Below are 20004 nucleotides of genomic sequence, written 5' to 3' on the forward strand. Positions count from 1 at the left end.
ACTGATGTGCACCTTCTCCAGAGGCGGCCAGAGAGCAGAGAGACAATAAATTTAATTGAATTCATGTTTAATAATTACAGGCACCGTGCCCCCCCCTTCCCCCTGCCCAGGCAGCAGCAGGGGTGGTGCAGGGGCTGGGGCATATGCCCCCAGCAGCGAGGACGGCAGTCCCAAGAGTGATTTTTCGGAAAATAAAAAAAGACCCCAGGGGCAGGCAGTAGTGCCCCCCCCAAGACACACCAAATTTCAAGACTTTATATATAATATATCTCTGTGCCCCAGGGGGAGGAAGGGACACCTGGCAGCATCCTGGAGGGGGCCCAAGCCATCCTGCCTCTTCAGCCACTTTATTAGCTCTGACAATCGCACTACAGGCACCCACTGCCGCCACCGCTGCCGCCGCTGAACCCCCTGCAGTCCAGGCAGCTGGCTGGGCCATCCGAGTGTCCACGGGGTTCCGAGTCCCCGGCCCCACCCGCCCTCAGTTGTGGTCAGACTCCTCCTCCTCCTGGCGAAGCCACTTGAAGAAGCCTGTGACAGATTTAAGGGCCACACCCTTGCCCTGCTGCTCAGTGGGGTCCTTGCTACTCTCCCAGCTGTAGAAAGCGTCCTCCTTCACCACGTCCTCATCGTACAGCGCATCGAAGAACATCCCAAGCAGGTCTGCAAGCAGGCAGGACAGAGTTCAGAGGTGTGCTGCCCAAAGCCGCCCCATCCTACCCAATCCTGGGATCCCTCCTATACTGTCCTTTTAAAACAAGGCCCTTGACCCACCATCCAGACACCCTGTTTGACCATTTCAGGGTCACTAAGTCTTTGACAAGATGCTAATCTCACAACCTAAGAGACCGGTGGGCAGGAATGAGTCACTTGGCCCAACCATACAAACCAGCCTAGCCTTACTCACCTCAGCAACTTCCAGTTTCCTCACTGATGATATATTTCATGGGGAAAACTGTATATAAAACTGGTACTCCTCAATTTGGGGAGTCACACAAGTCAAGAGGATAACCTAGCACACCCACTGGCCCCCCACTAAGGATCCTGACAAATTCTCGATCCCAATTTCTTACTCTCCATCTATCTCCTCAACACACACAGCCTCTCTGGCCTTGACACTTTTAACTGTGCTAAAGCTTTTGCCAGGAACATCCTTTCTCTTGTCACCTTCCTAGTGGACTCCTTTCGACTCAAATCAAGCACCCTTGGCTCTGATCCTCTCACCCCGCCCCCCTTGGCCTCCCTAAGCACTTGTCCTCTAACCCTGAACACAACCTACTTCCTTCCCCACGCTGTGCTGCATTTACAAAGCAGACTTTACCATTCCAAAAAGCAAACGGAGGCTGAGTAGTGAATACGTTTCTCCTGAATAAAACAATGACTAAAGCACAAGATCTAGAGCCCTATCCATTTATGAAACTCTGAGCCACCTAGGAGAAGCCAGTATGTTCCTAGGGGCGCCCACCCCCAGTCTACAACCCCTTGCCTGTGGACAGCTTCCCAGCCCATCCCACAGCACAGGCAGCAGCACATCACCCATCCCAAACCTGTCCTCCAAACGCTAGGCACTCCCACTCTGGGGACCCTGCACAATCAACAATCCACTTTGCCCTGTATTTTCAAGCCCAAGTGTCTCCCATCTCAACACCAAAGGCCTCCTTTACAACCAGTATCTCCTGGTTTATTTGGCCCTGTCCAAACAAAAAATTGTCTTTTGACTGGAGATTTATTCAAAGATTTTTGTCTACATTTGCAGTTTTTTTTTTCTTTTTTGTTTCAGGCAAGTATTACTCCAGTTCTTTCTAATCAAGATCCTGGCTCCCTATCTACCAAATAATGTTTCTGCTAGGGTGGCCTCCATGTTTTTATACTGCAGAAGCCCTTAATTTTCAGGTCTCCTCCAATGGAGCTCTCGAGCAGCATCTAGCATTACTTAGACCACTTCCCGTTCCTAAAATTACTGTTCTTTGTTCAGAGCCCTGTCCTCCTTTAGTCCATACCTGCAGCACAGGTGGCAAACACAAGGCCCTTGGCCAAATCCGGCCTCCCACCTTGTTTCTACCCAGGGGCAGTGCCAAGCTCTTGCTTAACTGTTAGGTTAGGGAGTAGTTAAATTTACACAGTCCTAATATTACATTCGGCCCTTTGAAGGCAACCGCGAGGCTGATGCGGCCCTGGGTGGAAATAAGCCTGACATCCCTGCTGTAGGTCCTTCACCTCAAGGTTCTACTCAGACCCTCGTCACTCTCACTCAGGCAATTCCGTACCTCCTTGTGATTTGCACGTATTGTGGCCCTGTGCTAACAACACACAGGTGGACCCCAGCCCTCCAAATGACTTCACTCTCCAAATAAATTCAGATACCTATCAGTCTGCCAACATCTCTAATTAGGCCCACCCACAAATCACAAACTCAATACAACCAAATCCAACCTGGCCCGGTGGATGGCACCACACTATCACCTCACCTACTAAAAACCACACTGGGAGCCCTGGTTAGTGTAGCTCAGTGGATTGAGCACGAGCCTGCGAACCAGAGGATCACAGTTCGATTCCCAGTCAGGGCACATGCCTGGGTTGCAGGCCAGTTCCCAGCAGGGGACACACGAGAGGCAACCATACATTGATATTTCTCTCCCTCTCTCCTTCCCTTTCCCTCTAAAGATAAATGAATATTTTTTTTAAGATTTATTTACCTTTAGAGGGGAAGGGAAGGAGAGAGAAGCAGAGAAATATCAGTGTACAGTTGCCTCTCATGAGTCCCCTGCTGGGAACTGGCCTGCAACCCAGGCATGTGCCCTGACTGGGAATCGAACTGCGATCGTGTGGTTCGCAGGCCCGCGCTCAATCCACTGAGCTACATCAGCCAGGGCTGAATAAAATATTTTTTAAAAAACCCACAACATGCTGGGAATCACAGAACTTCAGATCTCTCCCCCCAAGCCTATGTCTTGCATCTGCCCATCCCCCTCCCATCTTCACTACTACCAGCCAGGCTGGGCCACTGTGGACACACTCCTGGTCAGCTGATTCTACCACATTCATCCCGACTCCAAACAAACCACTCTTCCCCTACTGGCCACTCTTCCCCTACTCCCCTAATGGTTTAAAAACTGAATTAGAATTTTTTAATTCCTTGTTTAAAATCCCACCAGAGCCTGTCCCTGTCCCTAGATTAAAGCCCAAAACCCATCCCATGGCTCACACAGCCCTGTGTGACCAGGCCCATGTCTCTCTCTCCAGCCCCATTTTGCCTCACATGACTGATTTCCATGCTTTCCCTCAATGGTCTTCCTTCAACAGTGCTTTTACCCTGTCCAGTTCTTTCTACCTCACAGCCTTCCTCTACACACAGCTCCTTTGTTCCAAGTCTCTCCCCCCCAATCTGTTACTTAGCTCCCATCTGTCAATTCCCACTCACGACCCCTTAGCCTAGGTGCACTCCCCCAATGACCACTCTGCAGGACCCATCTCCCCACACTCATCATTTGTGACAGACCCCAGGCAAGCGTGGGGTCTGTGCTTATCTTACTCTCTGCTAATATCCCAGGGCTCCAAGACACACCTTTTGGCAGAATGCATAACCTCAGGCATGTTAGCCCTCAGTCTCCCAAAATACAGAAGAGGATAACACCATCTATTCTAGATAATAGTTGTGAGGATTAAATGGGGCAAGAAAAGCATTCCTGCCCAGCACTGCTAGCATCTAACAGTTGGCTAAACCCAAAACAGGCGGCCAACCTTCAAGGCCGAGTCTAATTCCTCCCATATGTAGGCAAGGAAACAACACTGCAAGGGGGAAGGCATCAACCATCAGATCATTTGTTTTCCAACAACCACCCACCTTTCTTGCTTTGAGACCCTTTCCAAGACTGCCCCCCCCATCTGGAAGTTCTTCCACCCCACCCCCACCCCCACCCCTCCAGCCTGGCTCTTACGGGGGGGCTGTTCTAAGGTCACTACAAGGGCCTGGAGGGCATAGAGTGCCTGCAGCTCCTTCTGCTCGTCACATAGGTATTTCTGTAGCAGTTTTGCTCGTGCTTTCAGCACCTCAACATCCACTCGGAGGGGAGTCTCAACTACAGGAAGAAAGACAGAGATAAGTGGGATGATGCACTGTCATCCTGGTTCAGAACTAGGAGGCAACGACCAAAACCTCCCTCCCTCCCTCCATTTGTCTATTGGGCCCACCCTTGGCCCCACCACCTCCCTGGCTCCTCTTACAGATAATTGCAGAATAGCAGACACTTTTCATGAGGGCTCGAACTAATGTGTTGGATGCTACCTGTTGTTCAGACAGGTTGGCCTATGCAGGAGAAAGAGAAACACATGGCCCATAAACTCTGAGTTTTGTGCCCCACCCCCCACCACACCAAGGACGACATCTCCTTTATCCTGCTCTCCCAATATCAAGAGAAACATACCTCTATCCAGTCAAACACCTGCTGGTTATTGCTGCCCTCCTTGAGCAGCTTCTCCAGCTGCCTGCTCAGCTCCTCAGGGGATAGCAACCTCTGGCCAGGGGCTTCTAATTCCTCTACCAGGGTATACTCCACCTTCTGCAACCAAATTGGCCCACAGTCAAGAGGTAGGTAAATGCACCATGCCAGCCCCAAACGGAGTTATCCTAACCCCAGCACAAACCTGTTCAGTGACAAATGTACCAACATCCTGGCCTTCTGGTAGAAATTCTTTCCAACTGAGTCCAGACTCTCGCCACAGCACCCCCAACTTTTTGGGACCCTGGAACACACAAGACCAACTCAGCAACCCTGTCTCCCCAAGAATTTAACAACACTGCAAATGGCACCCATCAAATATTTACTGAAAGGCTACTAGGTGCCTGCTATAGGCTCAGGATGCTATAGAGGTACCAAACAAGCACAGTCCCTCCATGCTTACTGTCTCCTACTGGGCACAGACCTCAGTCACAGATACAAGAACTTGTCCACTGAGACTGAAGGTTGGGGGGCTGGCCTAAGAGCCTTCAGGAAAAATGTCAATTACCTTTCACAGAATTCTCAAAGAATTACTGGACCACAAAAAGTAAACAACCAAATCCAAATAAATAACTCACCCCAGCCTTCCACACTCATCTACATTTTCTCTAAAATATCTTAGTTTTTCATTACTCCAAGTAACAAATGCTTATGGGAGAGGACAATTGACAAGTATGTTTATTTGACTCCCAAGTCCAGAAAATTTTAGAAGCATACATACCCACCCACCCCCAATGCAAATCAGAATCTTCACACAAACAGCAGGATGAGCCCATTTTCTGTAAAAGGCAAGAGATTCTGAAGGCAAGACTTTTATAGTAAACAGGTATGTAAAATGATGACATCAACCCTTGTTGATGACATCAACCCTTGTTGATGACATCAACAAGATTACTGTGTAGTTCGGGGATTTCAAAGATGCCCATTTTAACACCACTAAAATGGAGTTGTCTCAGTTGATACACTGCATTTTAAAAACATGGCCATAAGTCTTTTTTTTTTAATATTTTATTTATTTATCTTTAGAGGGGAAGGGAAGGAGAGAGGGAGAGAAATATCAATGTATGGTTGCCTCTGCTGAGGAGACACAATGTATCATGTGTCCCCTGCCAGGAACTGGCCTGCAACCTAGGTATGTGCCCTGACTGGGAATCGAACCACGATCCTCTGGTTCGCAGGCCCGTGCTCAATCCACTGAGCTACACCAGCCAGGGCAAGTCTTTTTTTTTTCTTAGCAGAGCATAAATGTCCTATAACCTATAGCACCTTAGAGTCCGTGAAAATATGTAAGCAATTCAATACACTTTTTCTTTTTTTTTTCCAAACAAATCATCCTGGTACATATTTTTACCTAGAAGGATTAATATTTCCCCTGGCTGGTGTGGCTTAGTGGAATGAGCACTGATCTGTGAACCAAAAGGTTGCTGGTTTGATTCCTAGTCAGGGCACATCCCTGTGTTCCAGGCCAGGTCCCCAGTTGAGGGTGCGAGAGGCAACCAATCAATGTTGTTCTCACACCTTAATGTTTCTCTCCCACTTTCTCCCTCCCTTCCCCCTCTCTAAAAAGAAACAAATACAAATTTAAAAAATAAATAAATAAAAGGTTGAATATGAAGTCTCACTCCTCTGGGTTCCAAAACTGCACTTCCTAACTTCTCACTACCACTAAGCACCACATCCAGCTTGCCTTTCCCATTTTTCCACCTGCTAATCACCAATTAATTTTCACTGGGCAGTTTCAGCACCCTTCCAGGGAAGCACACTGTCACGAAATTATCAAACGGACACTCCACTGCAACCTCATCTTACTTAAAAACCCTCAAATTCAACCAGTTTATTTCACACTTTACTACTTCACTGTTGTTTGTGTTAAGCTGTCATTCTTATTTTTCCCTCGTTTCCTGTTTCACTCACTTGTAAGTAATTACCAATGCCTAGTATTTAGTAGATGTTTATTTGTTTTTTTTAAAGCATTAGTTGAATGAACAAACAAATCAACCATCAAACAAGGGTCAGGGTCCCAGAGTCCCATTTGCCAGCACTGGCCAGAACTCACCAGAGGACCTGGTCTGAGGGAGTGCCAGCCTCTCTCAGACCCAGCGCAGGCACTACCACCCATCCCCATTAACCCCACCCTGCCAAAGGACCATGAGGCTTGTGCAACCACAGGTAGTCAAAATGCACAGTGGAAAGCCAAATCCTGAACACATCACCCCCAAAGGGTTCTCACTCACCATGCTTTTGCACAGGAGCCTCAGGATCTCCAGCAACAGGGAAGCAGCTTTGCCCAGGGGCCTCAGAGGTTTTGTAATCTCCCTGTAAGAAAACTCCAGTGTTCACAGTCTCTCCAAAGCCCTTAACACACTACCCTACCCCTCCCTAAACCCAGGCATCTTAACCTGCCACCCCTCCCTCCTTTCTTCTTGTCTTCACCTCTCCTGAATTCTACCAAAGGGAGCTCACCTAAACAGCTCCCCCATGGGTACTCCACCATCCTGCAAAATGGGCGTTACTAGTTCTGCCAGGTAGAGCCACACGTGGGGGATGTCAATTTCCATGTCTTCAGCCAATTCTAGGATTTCATACAGCCTGCAAAAGGAATTCAAAGTCAGGGCATTCTAGGAAACAGGAGCCTCACCCTCCTGGGGCAACTAGGCATGACTAAAAGGATCAGCTGCAGAGCCCATCAGGAACATTTCCTCAACACGGGCAATTATCTCAAGCTAAAGACACCTTCTTATCCTTAGATGGCTCACCACCCCCATCCCTGCCAAAAATAATGTTGACCAGGATAGCTGAGGAGCCTACATTCTTCCCCGAGGTCCACGGGTCCTGCACAGAAAGGAAGGGTGCAGGTCTGTAAAAGCGGGAGGGTCGAAGAGGTCAGTCATACCCTTGGTAGTACTGCGCAGTGGAGAGGTGCCCGGCAGAGAGCAGCCTGTGCAGCAGCTGTCCCATGTGCTCTCGAGCAATGGCACTGCGCTCCAGTGTGGATTCGACACCGTGCCGCACAAAGATGAAGAGCAGGGATGGCGACGCCAGCTCCTGCACACACTGCACTGCCTCCTGCAGGAGGCCCAGGTACAGGAGGAGAGCAGTCAGTGTCAGAGGGCCCAGACCCTACACGACACAGCCACTGGCACAGCCCCGCCCTCCCTGCCATCACTCAGACTTCCTGCCACCAACCTTCATGTCATTGAGATGGAGGTATTCCTCAATGATGGCCTTGGATTTCTTCTCCAGCTCCTCCTCTGAGAGTGCAGCCTTCGGGGGACTCATGGGAGGCAGGGTGGCTTCCCGCTTCCCTGAGGGGGACGGAACAAATCATGAACTCTTCAGTCCCAGTCTCTCCAATGAACATCAGAGCTCTGAACGCTAAGGACTGGCTACTGCCAGACCAGGCCATGCTACTCCCTCCCGTTCCTCTCTCGGCCCCTTACCAGCATCCCGCCCACGGTCCCGATCCTCAGACAGGCTGGCTGCCTTGCGCAGCCCCTCAGGCTGGGAGGGCCGCTCTCTACTCCGCTCCTCCACTTCCTTGCTGAAGCTGCGCTTGGTGGCAGGTGTCCGAGATCGATCAAGCCGGTCACCACGATCACCTCCCCGTTCACTCCGCTCTAGGCGGTCTCCTCGGTCCCCAGCTTTTTCACCTCGTTCCCGGCTCAAGCTACTCCTAAAGGAAGACAGGCTCATAGTCTCTCACCTGTGCCACCCAGGCGCTCTCTTCCTTAGCTACGCAACATGCTGAGCAACCATTAGGCCTTGTTCTTGACATCAGGTATATGTCCCAATCTCAGCCAGGGCCTGAGCATTGCAGGTATTCGTGAGAAATGAAGACACCTGGGAAACCTCACCTCTGAGCCACACGTCTGTTTTCTGTGCTTTCTGTAGGTGCTGCTTGTTGAAGGGCTGAGAAGCGATTCAAGGTACTAGTAGCTGGACGAACAGCTTCTGATGCTGAGAAAGCAAAAAATGAGTATTAAAATCTGTGTTCTTACATACTACCACCTACTTGCCAGTTTAGGACACTTGGTCCTACACCCAACACTAAAGCAGTTCAGTCTCTAGTCCCACCAACTAACACATGGCTCCTGCATTACCTAACAATTCTGTGCTGAAAGTCTCCCACACAGACAAGGCTCTGCTTCCAATAGAGCCCACTAATAACCACGCAGCTCTTTATGGTGGCATCCATACCTGCATCAGAGGGCTTGGCTCCTGAGCCTCCACTGCTGCCCTTGCCCCAGCTCAATCGCCCTCCAGGTGCGAAGAGCTGGTTGTTAGAATCAATGGAGCCAGGCTGAGGAAGGAAAGGGAGTGGAGAGTCACGGGTCTGATCTGGCCAAAGCCCCCGGCCACACACAGCCACGAACAGCCTAGACCAGGGGCGAGGCACACTTTTCCTGTAAAGGGTCAGACAGTAAGTATTTTATTTAGGCTTTGCAGCCACAGTTTCTATCTATTTCAACTACTCAACACTGCCGCTCTCATACAAAAGCAGTCACAAAGGATAAAGGGAATGAGTGTAGTGGAGCTGCAATAAAACTATGGACACAAAAATTTAAACTTTATGTAATTTCACATCATATAATAGCATTTACTTTTTTCAACCACTAAAAAAATGTAGCTACCATTCTTAGCCCGGGGGATTACAAAACAGAGAATGGATCTAATTTTGTGTGCGTGTTGGTTTGCTGACCAGAATGGCCCATACCAATGGGATCATACACCCTAGGGCTGGTGGCCCTGTATCCAGTAATATAACCAGTTAATCTAAAAGGAAAATTTCAGCTGTCAGAGAATGAGGGGGCCAAGACCCAAACTGTGTTTAATGCCAACTCTGATCCCTCTTTACCCTCCTATTACTAACATTACCCCCTCTAATACACATACCCCTACCTTCGTGATCTTCGTGAGTCGTGAGGTGTCAATAGGGCGGCTGCCCTTGCTGATGGGGACTGTGTTCCAGCCACCATCATCTACAAGTGGGAGGCCACGGCCTGGGACAAAAAAAAAAAAAAAGAGAGAGCATATTAAAATAATGAGCAAAGCCTAACAGCCCTGTCCCCTTGGGCTGGCCCCGGCCTCGCTTCCTCAGGTCCTCAGTTCCATCACGGGGTCTCAGTGGCCCAGACACGTGGCACTAACAAGAAGTCATCAGTGGAAAGCACAATCCCTCATATTGCCCCCTCCTCAACCCTAGCCTCAAACTCACTGATAGGTGGACCTGGAGGGCCACCCCGACGTTTGTCGCTGCCCTTGGCCATTAGCTGCTGCACTTTTATGTGCTCTCGATGCTCCTCCAGCTCCGCCTCCTTGTGGATCTGGTCAATGGTTTTGGGACCCTGATCCCCTCGGCGTGGCACCCAATTGCTCTGTGGGTACATGAAGCCAGTCACAAAATAATTACATCAAAGAGGCCAGACAAAGCAATGTTGGGGACTGTGGACGCAGAGGCAACCGACTAGCAGGGGAAAGGGGTGACACACACCCGTCGCAGATCCAGCACATCTTGCAGCATAAAGCGGATTCGGGATGAAGTCTTCTTTTCCTTAATTATTTTTTCCATCTGGTTAAAATACTGATCCATTCGGGGCTAGGGAGAAGCAAAGGGATCAGGCCAGGAACTTCCAATGCCTCTCCTCCAGCTGTAAGCCCTCGACTCCAACACTGTGATTCAGTGGCCCAGACATGAGAGCCCAACAGGGATCTTGTCAGTGGAGAGCAGGCCCCATGTACTTCAGCCTGTCCCCCTCTACATCCCGGGACCCCTACCTTGGCTTTTTCAAAGTCCAGATCTTTGCCAATGGTGGTGAGCAGACGGCACAGGCACTCAAGGGACTCTTCATCATGATTCTTAAGTAGTTTAACTACACAATCGTGCATTATTGCCTCTGTTAACATCTTCAGCTTAAACAACTCCCCAATGAACTTGATATTCCCTAAAGAGCGCCGCCGGGCTATGTCTCGAGCCTCTTCCAGCTCTTCCTTCAAGCGTCCCCGTTCTTCTGCCTGGCAGTCATGGGATGGGGATTGCATCAAAAAGAAACCCAGTCCAAAGGCTAAAACCCTCTCCCTCCACTATCTGGATTTCTATACCCAGCAACAAGCACTCATGTCCTTAGGCGGAGAATCCCCCATCACCAATCCCCATGCCCAATTCTACAGCTAAGTAGCATCTGGATGAGCAGGAGAGCTGGTGGGTTTTCTCTCACCGTAGCAGCTTCATCCATCTCTTTTTGCTTCTTCTCAAAAACCTCATCATCATCTTTGTCTTTTTCAAACTCCTTCTGACATCGATTCAACAACAGTTTTCGAAAGTTTACAGTCACTGTTGGCTTCTCTGTAGTGGGCACTTTCAGCTGTGTATCAAAAGAGAATATCACAGTCGGATTATCCAGAGCAAGGAAGACCCCCACCCCGCCGCCCCAAGTCTTTAACTACCTAACCCAGGGAAGAGCTCCAACCCTGCTCTGCCTCCTCTTGTAGGAGAACCAGGAAGATGGACTTACGGAGTACAGGGTGGGAGGCCAGACCACAAGACTGAGAAAACAGTGGAAACTCACCGCCATGAGGCAGCGACACATGTTGGCATAGGCCACAGAAAAGTTGGGTTCTGAAATGGCCTTTTCAAAGATGAGGTCAATGACCCCTTTCAGGCGTTCCTCAGTGTCGATGGCCAGCTGCGTCACCTGCTTCATCAGCTGCTGGAACATCTGGGGTGTCAGCTTATTCAGAATGGCACGTACCCTGCGGAACAGGTCCTGGTGGGGAGAGAGAGCAGAGAAGACACAGGATCCAGTGAGGTTCTCAGAAGAAGAGGGGCCACAGAGAAGGATGAAGAGAGCAGGGAGGATGGAAGAGGCTACTGATGGGGATGGACGGAAGCAAAAAGGCACAGCCGGCTCAGCAGACCCTGAAGAGAAAGAATGGAAACCAAAAGCAGGGCCTGCCAGTACCTGGGTTTTGTTGCCATCAGCATCCTCTTCCCCCCGGTCCTTTTCTGTCCGCTTGCTGCTGGGTTTCCAGGCCTTCTCTGCTTTGTTCAGTTTTATATCTTCAGTCATTAACACTGTGGCAATGATCTTACGTGGCTCCTTTCGGAGGCCCTGCTGAGAGCGCCTGGGTCCCAGACCAGCCTGCTAAACAAGGGTTAAAGAGAAGAAAAGATACAGCTGTGAGCACAACCTGAGACACCAACACATATCTCCAGAGCAGACTTCTCACTTCCCATGAGACACAGAGGGTCACACACCCCACTCCCCTAGCCCATCTGCCCCTCCAGCAAGTCCCACTCACCGGCCCTCGGGGCAGCTCCCCACCTGGCCCACCCCTTGGGGGCCCACGGTTGCTAAGGGTTGGTCGGCCAAGGTTGGCAAAGGATGGCGTGAAGTCTGGGCCACAATTTATGCCCTGAAGTCTAGCAGGATCCAGTGGCCGAAGTGGTGTTTTATTGGCCTGTGAAGAGGACAGAAACAGTATCAGACACAGGCCAGGGCTACTGACTGCTCTTTCAGGACCTCAGGCTCCTCCCCAGCCGCCCATCAGTACAAACTCGGTCTCCCCCTCAGGCCCACCAACCTTATCCAACACCACATCACTGATATGGGGCAGTCCCTCTGGCTTCTGCATACTGGCAAAGATGAACTGAAAGCCAAGCAGGAACTCACGGTCATAACGTTTTTTCTCCTCAAGGTTTAGAGGTTTCCACTGATCTGTAAGGAAGACAGGGTGAACCGACCATACTATTGTCTCTTGGGACCCTGACCAGAGTGCTCAGCCCTCCCAACCCTCCCTCCTGCATACCTGACTTGTATTCATACTTCTGTTCCCCGGGTTGAATGTTCTCAGCATTGTGGATTTTGTCTTCCTTTGAGTCCCAAGTCTCATCTGCTTCCTCAGGTCGGGAGGGCACACTGCTGCCCTCAAGTACTGGGCCAGGGTTGTTGCCTACAGTAGACTGATTTTCCACCTCTGGTACTCCTGGGTTCACCTGTAACCACAGGGCATCCACTTTGTCGCACGCAGCTTAAACATCGGTCCACAATCAAACTCTGCCCTGTGCTACTAGATGCTCTTACCTCCTTGAAAGCATCTAGAAGGTCTCCTACAGCTTCCTTCTTATTGAGCTCCTTAATTTTCCGTCTCCTCTTTGGCACAGATACTGCCACTATTTCGGGAAAAAACAGAATGGGGATAACTTAAAAAGTGCCCCTAACCCCTGGGAAGAAAAGCAGGAACTGTGTACCACTTCCTCTTTCTTCATAGCCTCTCCAGACTTAAAATTCCTTACTCCAGCTCTTAAGATTTAGGAGTTTAATCTAGTTTACTTAATCTCTTAAATAAGCCATTACAGGGCTTCTGACCCAGACATTAGGGCACAAATGGGAGATCATCAATAAACAGTGAGAACCCCACCCTCCAGCCCAGCCCAACTCACCTCCACCATCCAGCCACACCTTACCTGGGGTGGCTGCTGCCACCTCCAAATTCTGGGACAGGTGGACTGGAACAGAGATGCTCTCTGGTGGGAGCAGTTCCTCTTCTCCCTTGACACCCTCAGCTTCTACAGCTTCTCCTTCTTCATCCTCCTCCTCTTCCTCCATTTCCTCCTCTGGAGCAGGGGAAGTCACTGGAAAAGCCACAGTTGGAGCGGCAGCGAGGACAATGGGAGGAGTCACTGGTGCTGTAACCTCTTCAGACTGCTCCTTTGGCTCACTGACTGGGCTTAGGTCCACAGCTGGTGGCGAGGGGGCTCCATTGAGCAGTTCCTCAGGTTGGGCAGTTGGAGCAATGGGCGTGGGGGAATCGGAGGGACAAACAGGGGGGAGAGGGGCAAGCTCTGGTTTCAACTCCAACTCTGGTTCTAGATCCTCAGGTGGGACCGTGCCATTAGGCTCAGGAAGAATTTCCACCTTGGGAGATGCCAGGGGGATAGAAACCTGGAGAGAACTGGAAGAGAACTCAGATTCTGGAATTGGTTTGCTAAGTGTCACTTCTACTTCCAGTATAGGTTCGGCAAGGGGAGTGGGTTCTGAAGAGATGCAATATGGCTCCCCAGTTTCACAGGGCAGAGGAGGTGATTCTTCTACAGACATTTCTATCATCCCTGTTGTCATAGTGTCCCCAGGAATAGAGAGGACTGCAAGACTAGGCTCAGATCCTGGTTCCAAGATTGGAGGTGGTGATGGGGTCGGAGAAGGTGAGGAAGGCTGGGATTCTGAAGGGCTATGCTCTGTGCCAGGCAGTCCCGGCCGGGCCCCAATGATTGCTCCCTGTGACCGGTCATCTGCACCACAGGAAGGAAGAGTAATTAGAGGCAAGTCCTTCACTGCTGTTGATCCTCCTCCTCCACCTCCCAGCCAAAGCATTCCCAACCTAACACCTGCACCCAATCTTCTCCCACCTAAGCCTTTTCCTTTTTCACTCAAAATCCAATCCACACTCAAAATCCCACTACCTTAAACCTAAGTCATTCTTCTCTGACATCCTCAAGTAACCCTACCTCCTTAGCATTTTAAATCACCACACTCCTTTTCCCTGTAAAAGCTCTGTCCCATGTGCTTGCATACCTGGCCGGACAACAACAGCAACCTGGGGAGTCTCCCCATTAGCTTGAGGCTCCAGACCGACTCCCGTCTGCAGGACACAAAGGGTTACCAACTTTGCCCTGAAGAGTCCCACAACCCTTCTTTACTAGAACCATTTCTACTTTAGCTCTGCCTAGAAATTCAGGAAAGCAGGGAAACAAATCCCTCAGTTGAAGGAAAAGACCAAAGAACTTGGGAGTCCAGGGCAGAATAGCCATCCCAGCCATGGCATTACTCAAAGAGCAGACAATACCTGGGGAGGAGTGGGTGTGGAGGCGGTCCGGGCCCCAGACATAATTTCCTCTGTGATATCCTTCCCTCCTTGGTTTGGATCTCGAATTCTGATCTGGGGAAAGAAAGCTACAGTTTGAGTGGAAAGCAGGAGGAGCCCACCTCTCCACCCTGCCCCACACCTAAAATTCCAGGCCAACTCTCCACCCCCAGACTGGGAAGCAGATGGGTGGGTATCAGAAACCCCATGAGTTCTACTGCCAACCCATCCGGCTGCCCTGGTCCCACCCCTAAGAGACCCTTGACTTCACAGAGCAGCTCTGTACATCACAATGCTCCTCCCTCTTTCCCTCATCCCTGCCCCACCAACAAGCCCAATTCTGTGGCTGCACACCCTGGAGCCCAGGACCCCCATCTAGCACCCATACAGCTTACTTTGTGGCTACTCGGCCTGATCTCTGGGGGCAGGGCCCAGATCCAGTAGGTGGAGCCAGGGTGACTCAGCGGCTTCCCCAGCCCTGGCACCCTATTCTGGGCACCACGCCCAGGGCTTGAGGATTGAGCAGAGGCGGAGGCCTCAAGAGCTTCCAGGACTTGGGGTTGGGGGTGGGGCCACAGAAAACTAACCATTTCTAAAGCAAGCCACCAGAAACCTAAAACCAAACACAGATCTTACAGACCCCTCCAGGTCTCAGGAATTTCCCCACTAGGCACTTCGGTCTTCCCAGGAGCTTTTTCTATACTGTAATGTTAGTACCTTACAAAGAACCTGAGCACTTCACAGATCCCCATTCTTTGCCCACTTCAACTGAAGATCTCCTTAACTTCCTGCTCCCTGACCCACAATGCACTTGACCTTGATTCTCCCTTTTCCAGATGTCCCAGAGCCCACTGTTGCTACTCACCGTTTTCCTCTCCCTCTTGGGAGCAATCTGGGGTGGCTGGTTCATCAAAACTGGGGTGGGGGCCACGCCAGTGGGAAACTGCTGCACACCCTGGGCTGGGTAGTAGGTGCCAGCTTGGGGGTGGGGGGTGGGGGGGAGACACACGGAAAGAAAAAATGGTGGCAGCGTCAGGGCCCAACCATGTACAAATGCCTGCTCAAGCACCTCCCTGCCCCAGAACCTCCCATCACCCACAGCCGGCCCCTTGCCCTGCTCCACCCTCCTCCCCAAGGGAATTAGGTGTCTATCAAAGCTGGGGAACCAGTCTGAACTGCGTTTACAAGAATTCCTGACACTGACACACACACCCCTTATAGGCAGACACTCATTTCCCATTGCACACCAATCACCAGAGTTCTGTCTGTTCCTCTTCTACCTCATAACCTGCTGTGTATGTACCCCGCCCCCTGGGCACCACATACGCCCATACTCTGAGGGAGCAGCAACTACTTAACCTGAAACAGAATCAGGTCTTTGGCTGAGAATGAGAAAGAGAGATTTGCCAACCCTATCTATCCACTTAGCCTGAGTCCAGGCTGAGTCCAGGCTAAGTCCAGTTCCAGTCTGCAGCCCTTCACTCAGGGTTAAGGAAAATAAAAACACTATGAACCAGACCCAGGACAAGAAAAAATTAATTCTTTAAAGCAAAGGTCTCCAAAATGGGATGCATTTCTTAATCTCATCCATAATCTCCACTTGTCTTTCATGAACTTGTTTAAATTCCACAAATGTATAAACAAACAAAAACATGTGTTGGAGGTACTCGCTCAAAATTTTGGAAACCACTGCCATAAAGAACAGACTAATCTTTTCCTAGAATATAAATAAAAAACAGCTACAAAAACCTTCCAAATCCATGTTACATTATTACTAACAGACCCTCAAACTGGTACCCAATCTTTCCTTGAGGAAGGACTCTACTCTCAGAGGCAAGATAAAATAGCCCACCACCCACACACATCTCTACTCCCTACTAACCCTATCATTTTATAACCAAGAGACAACACTGAAAAGGTCTTAGGAATGAGTGAGCTGAGATGCTCCCTGGGACTCACTCTCACCTGACTCCATCCCATGCTTACCGTAGGTCCCAAACTCTGTAGGGCTTGCACCCGGATAGAAGCTTGGGGCTCCTGGCTGCACAGGATACTGCTGTGTCGGAACAACATATGGGGAACGCCCCTGGTGGAGGGGGAGGAGGAAGGGAGAGAAGGAGTTGAAGAAGCTGAGTACCATATCAGACTACAAAGAGAATGTAGGGCAAGATAGGACAAGCCAACTCCAGGCAATGACCAGAAGAAAGTCCCACCTCTGGAGAAGAGATGGGACTGGAGGGTCAGGGTATGGGTGGTGAGGGTTGCGGCACAAGGTTCTGTGGCTTCCAGCCCCCAAGCCTCCAGCCTCACCTGTCCAGGGATATAGTAGGCCCCCTGGGAGGCTGAGTAGGAGATCTGGGAAGGGATCATCATTACTTGGGATCCAGCAGGGTAGACATGGGCAGCTGGGCCAGGGCGGGCGGGGGCTGCACTCTGCACTCGGGAAGCTGCACTGCTTGGGGGCTGGGCCCGGCTAGGGTAGAAGTGCTGTCAAGAGGGAGGAAGGTAGTTGATATTGGGAAGGGGAGGAAGTGGACAGCAAAATGGCCACTCTGCAATGTCTCTAGTCTGGAGAGAAGTACTGGGGGCTTTGGAGTACGGGGACCAGTCCTTTCAAGACCCACTTGACCAAATGATGGTTAAGAGGCCTCTTGTACTCACACACGCCCTCCACAGTGTGGTACACATGCTGCACCCTTATGTATTTACTCCCTCACAACCAAGCATATTCATGTCACCTCCACCAGGCTACCTACCCCTCCACAGAAGCTTCCTAATATCCAAAGGCATCATGCCTAAGTAAAAAGTAAAACCCTTTCTAGCAACATACTCCCCAGCATGCACTGCTCCACCCAAGGTCCAGAGGAACTAATTGCTCACATGCAATGGTTGCCCAGTTCCCAAGTACACGTTCTACAAAATTTAACCCCTAACATGCATCAGTCAACCACAGACTGAAGCCCCAGATGGCAACTAAGTCCCCACTCTAAAGCCTCCAGTCCCTAGGTCTAGCCCCTGACTAGGGCAGAGGGTAAAGAGTGAGGCCAGGAGAGGGTCCAGGATTAGCAAAGGAATATTACCTGCAGAGACCTGAATCCTCCCTGAGAGCACATGGGGACAGGAAAGAAAAGAATTATCCCCAAGGTGATGAGAGGAAGAAAAAATGAAGAAAGTAGGACAAGAATCCTCCCACTTAGGAAGAACTTAGGGAACAGAGAAAGGCAAGAACCAGCTGGAGTGTTTACCTCGCCATAGTCCAAAGTAAAAGAGGGGAAGGGGAATGAAGCAATGGCAGCCTCCCAATAAAAGGAGGAAATAGGAAAGCAGGAGTTGACAGCTAGGCCCAAAACACTGCTCCCAATTCTCATAGCACCAAGACCCCTAATAACACCATCCCCAACTACATACTCCCCAAGGGGCCATAAGTACTCAGCAACGCAAAGTGCAGAGTTGCATAAAAGAACACAGAGCAACTGTCAAGAAATTGGGCAGACACAGGACCTCCAGAGTTTCTAGTCTAGACCAAGGTGGCTTAAGCTTTCCACAGCTCCCACCCAGGCCCCCTACTCCCATCCCCACAGCCCCTCACCTGGCGGGGCTGAGAAGGCGTGTTCATTTGTGTCGCTTGTGGCGTACTGAACACCACCGGTGCTGTCTGCCCCGGGGGAAACGCTGGCTGAAGGGGGGAGACCAGAGTTCAGCAAGAGGGGAAACCCGGGTGGGGCAGAAACCCAAGCTGATGAAGTAAGGGGTACAGATCTGTGGCCACAGCCTCAGCAGTTCACATACCCCCTCCCCATGACAGCCCCCAGGGAAGAGCCAGCGGCCCTGTCTCAATTTGGCAGCAGGAAAATGCACTTTGCCCTGACACAGATGGGGGTGGGAAAATTCAGAGGGTTGGAACCTGTTCCAGCCCAGTTGCCTGGTCTCCCCCCACCCCCACCTCTGTCTCTTCTAATTCCTCTCTAATTACCTGTGGGAGTCCAGGGGATGGGGCGGGTGGGGGGCCTGTGGGCTGTGGAGCTTTGTTCATTTCATTTGGTCCACATCAGGGTCCCCCCAACACCTGTTGAGAAAGAGTGGCGCTCGGAAAAGGGAAGGGACCCAAACTTAAGGCAAATGGAGTAGAGGAGGGGTTGAGGCAAGGGCTATGTCCCACACCGAGCCCGGGAGGCGCCAAGAGGATGAAGGAGCAGAAAAGACACAGCTTATAGCCCCACCAACATGTTGCCAACCCGCATCACCACAAACCAACCCCCTGACCTGCTGAAACAGCCCCCTCACTCACCCCCTCGGTTAAGAATAAGTCCACGGTGCGGCCTACAGGTTCTGGGCATCCGAGGGCCTGGGGTTGGGAGGTGAGGGGTATCAACCTGGCTCCGCGGGGCCCAAGACCAACCAGACCGGAAATTCCAGGTCTCGCTGGCACCAGGCTCCCGGATCATAAACGGAGCTAGAAGCAGCTTCGGCCGCGGTGTCCCCACCCCCCACCTGGGGACACCGGGTTCCGGGCCTGGCCCAGGGGCACACAAGGCACGCCTGCCGCGGGTGGCCACCGGGGCACCCGCGCGGGGCCAGAGGCGAAACCTGCCGCCGCCCAGAAGTGGAGGCCAGGAAGGGCGGGAGTCGGGCCGTAAAAGGCCAGGCGGGCGGCAGCCGAAGAGAAGCCGGTTTCAAGTGAGGGTCGGCCGGGAGGGCGGGCGGGGCCGGGGGCTCCTCCCTGCCCACCGCCACCGCCACCGCCTCCCTCCCCTGCGCCCTCCCTGCGCAGAGCCGGCCAGTGCCAAAGAACAACGTGTCACTTCCCGGCGGCCGGGCCGCAAAGGGGGGAGGGGACGGCAGGCCGGGAGCCGCGGTGCCTGCGCCCGCCGGGCCTCCTCGGGTCAGACCGCTGTGGCACTTCGTGGCCGGTGAACGCTGCACTGTCCCAGGCCGCAGGGACCACATATTCTGGCCCCTCGCTTCCCCACCCCCACCCAGCAGCCAGGCCGGGCCAGGCCGGGCACACGTGGGCCGAGGATCGGGCCCTGGCGGGCGGGGGCCCGGGCTTGAGCCGCGGAGCCAGGGCGCCAGGGCGGTGGCACAGGGCGGCCGGTCCCGGCCCGGATGGCGGCGGATGCGGGGGGAGGGGGTGGGGGGGCCGGGTCGGGCCCGGACATGGCGGCTTTACCTTCAGTCTCCTTCAGTCCGCGCGGCCGAGCCCCACGCAGCCGCACAGACGTAGTCCACAACCATTTCCGGCTCCCCGCACAGATCCCGCTCGGCGGCCACCGCTTCTCCGCAGGCGCAGCCGGCGCCCCCACGTGACCGGCGCAGAAGGCGGAGCTGCGCCGAGCGCCGCAGAGCACATGGGATTTGCCCCGCCTCGTCATGTGACAGACATTACCCGCCCCCGTGTCCCCTCCCGAACTTTAGAACTCCCAGACACCCTCCCTAGCTGAGTGTGTTCAGCAGTTCTTTAGTTCATTCATGCTTTGAGCCAGCGTTTATTGAGCGTATACTAAGCTCTAGGCCAGGTGCTGGCTAGAGGCCGAGAATACTGAAATTAAAAACTCAGTTCTGTGTAAGTAAATCATGGTACAAATTATGGAATGAAATACGAATTTCATTCCATGAAATACATACAACCTTTGAAAATAATGTA

At 51.8% G+C, this 20004-nt stretch overlaps 1 protein-coding gene and 2 non-coding genes across 10 annotated transcripts; all 3 read right to left on the reverse strand.

Moving 5' to 3' along the window:
- Positions 1-50: 50 nt before the first annotated feature.
- On the reverse strand, positions 51-19659 carry EIF4G1 (eukaryotic translation initiation factor 4 gamma 1). Of its 8 annotated transcripts, none has more exons than XM_037071025.1 (34): positions 19531-19659; positions 18649-18705; positions 18334-18426; positions 17950-18036; positions 17441-17461; positions 16737-16847; positions 16347-16446; positions 15226-15338; positions 14343-14435; positions 14072-14138; positions 12964-13788; positions 12581-12669; positions 12306-12492; positions 12081-12214; positions 11799-11957; positions 11459-11641; positions 11066-11263; positions 10715-10861; positions 10275-10511; positions 9991-10095; positions 9715-9874; positions 9399-9499; positions 8697-8799; positions 8354-8456; positions 7940-8172; positions 7686-7804; positions 7393-7565; positions 6963-7088; positions 6734-6815; positions 4645-4743; positions 4425-4559; positions 4225-4306; positions 3939-4079; positions 51-663 (listed from the first exon to the last, which is right to left on the reverse strand). In XM_037071025.1, exons 3-34 carry the CDS (start codon positions 18391-18393, stop codon positions 482-484), a joined length of 4755 nt encoding a protein of 1584 aa, XP_036926920.1. In that variant the 5' UTR covers positions 18394-18426; positions 18649-18705; positions 19531-19659; the 3' UTR covers positions 51-481. The 8 variants fall into 8 exon arrangements, with proteins under 8 accessions (XP_036926920.1, XP_036926919.1, XP_036926916.1 ...); XM_037071024.1 differs by having other exon boundaries at positions 16347-16413; positions 16671-16847; XM_037071021.1 differs by having other exon boundaries at positions 11459-11638; positions 16671-16847.
- On the reverse strand, positions 9590-9665 carry LOC118974300 (small nucleolar RNA SNORD66). The gene has a single exon (XR_005063863.1). It is a non-coding gene; the product is annotated as a small nucleolar RNA SNORD66 (small nucleolar RNA).
- LOC118974301 (small nucleolar RNA SNORD66) lies at positions 10142-10222 on the reverse strand. Its single transcript, XR_005063864.1, has one exon. It is a non-coding gene; the product is annotated as a small nucleolar RNA SNORD66 (small nucleolar RNA).
- Positions 19660-20004: the final 345 nt, after the last annotated feature.

This window comes from Sturnira hondurensis, unplaced genomic scaffold (genome assembly GCF_014824575.4).
Source record: "Sturnira hondurensis isolate 20B ecotype Veracruz unplaced genomic scaffold, ASM1482457v3 Scaffold0019216, whole genome shotgun sequence".
NCBI lineage: Eukaryota > Metazoa > Chordata > Mammalia > Chiroptera > Phyllostomidae > Sturnira > Sturnira hondurensis.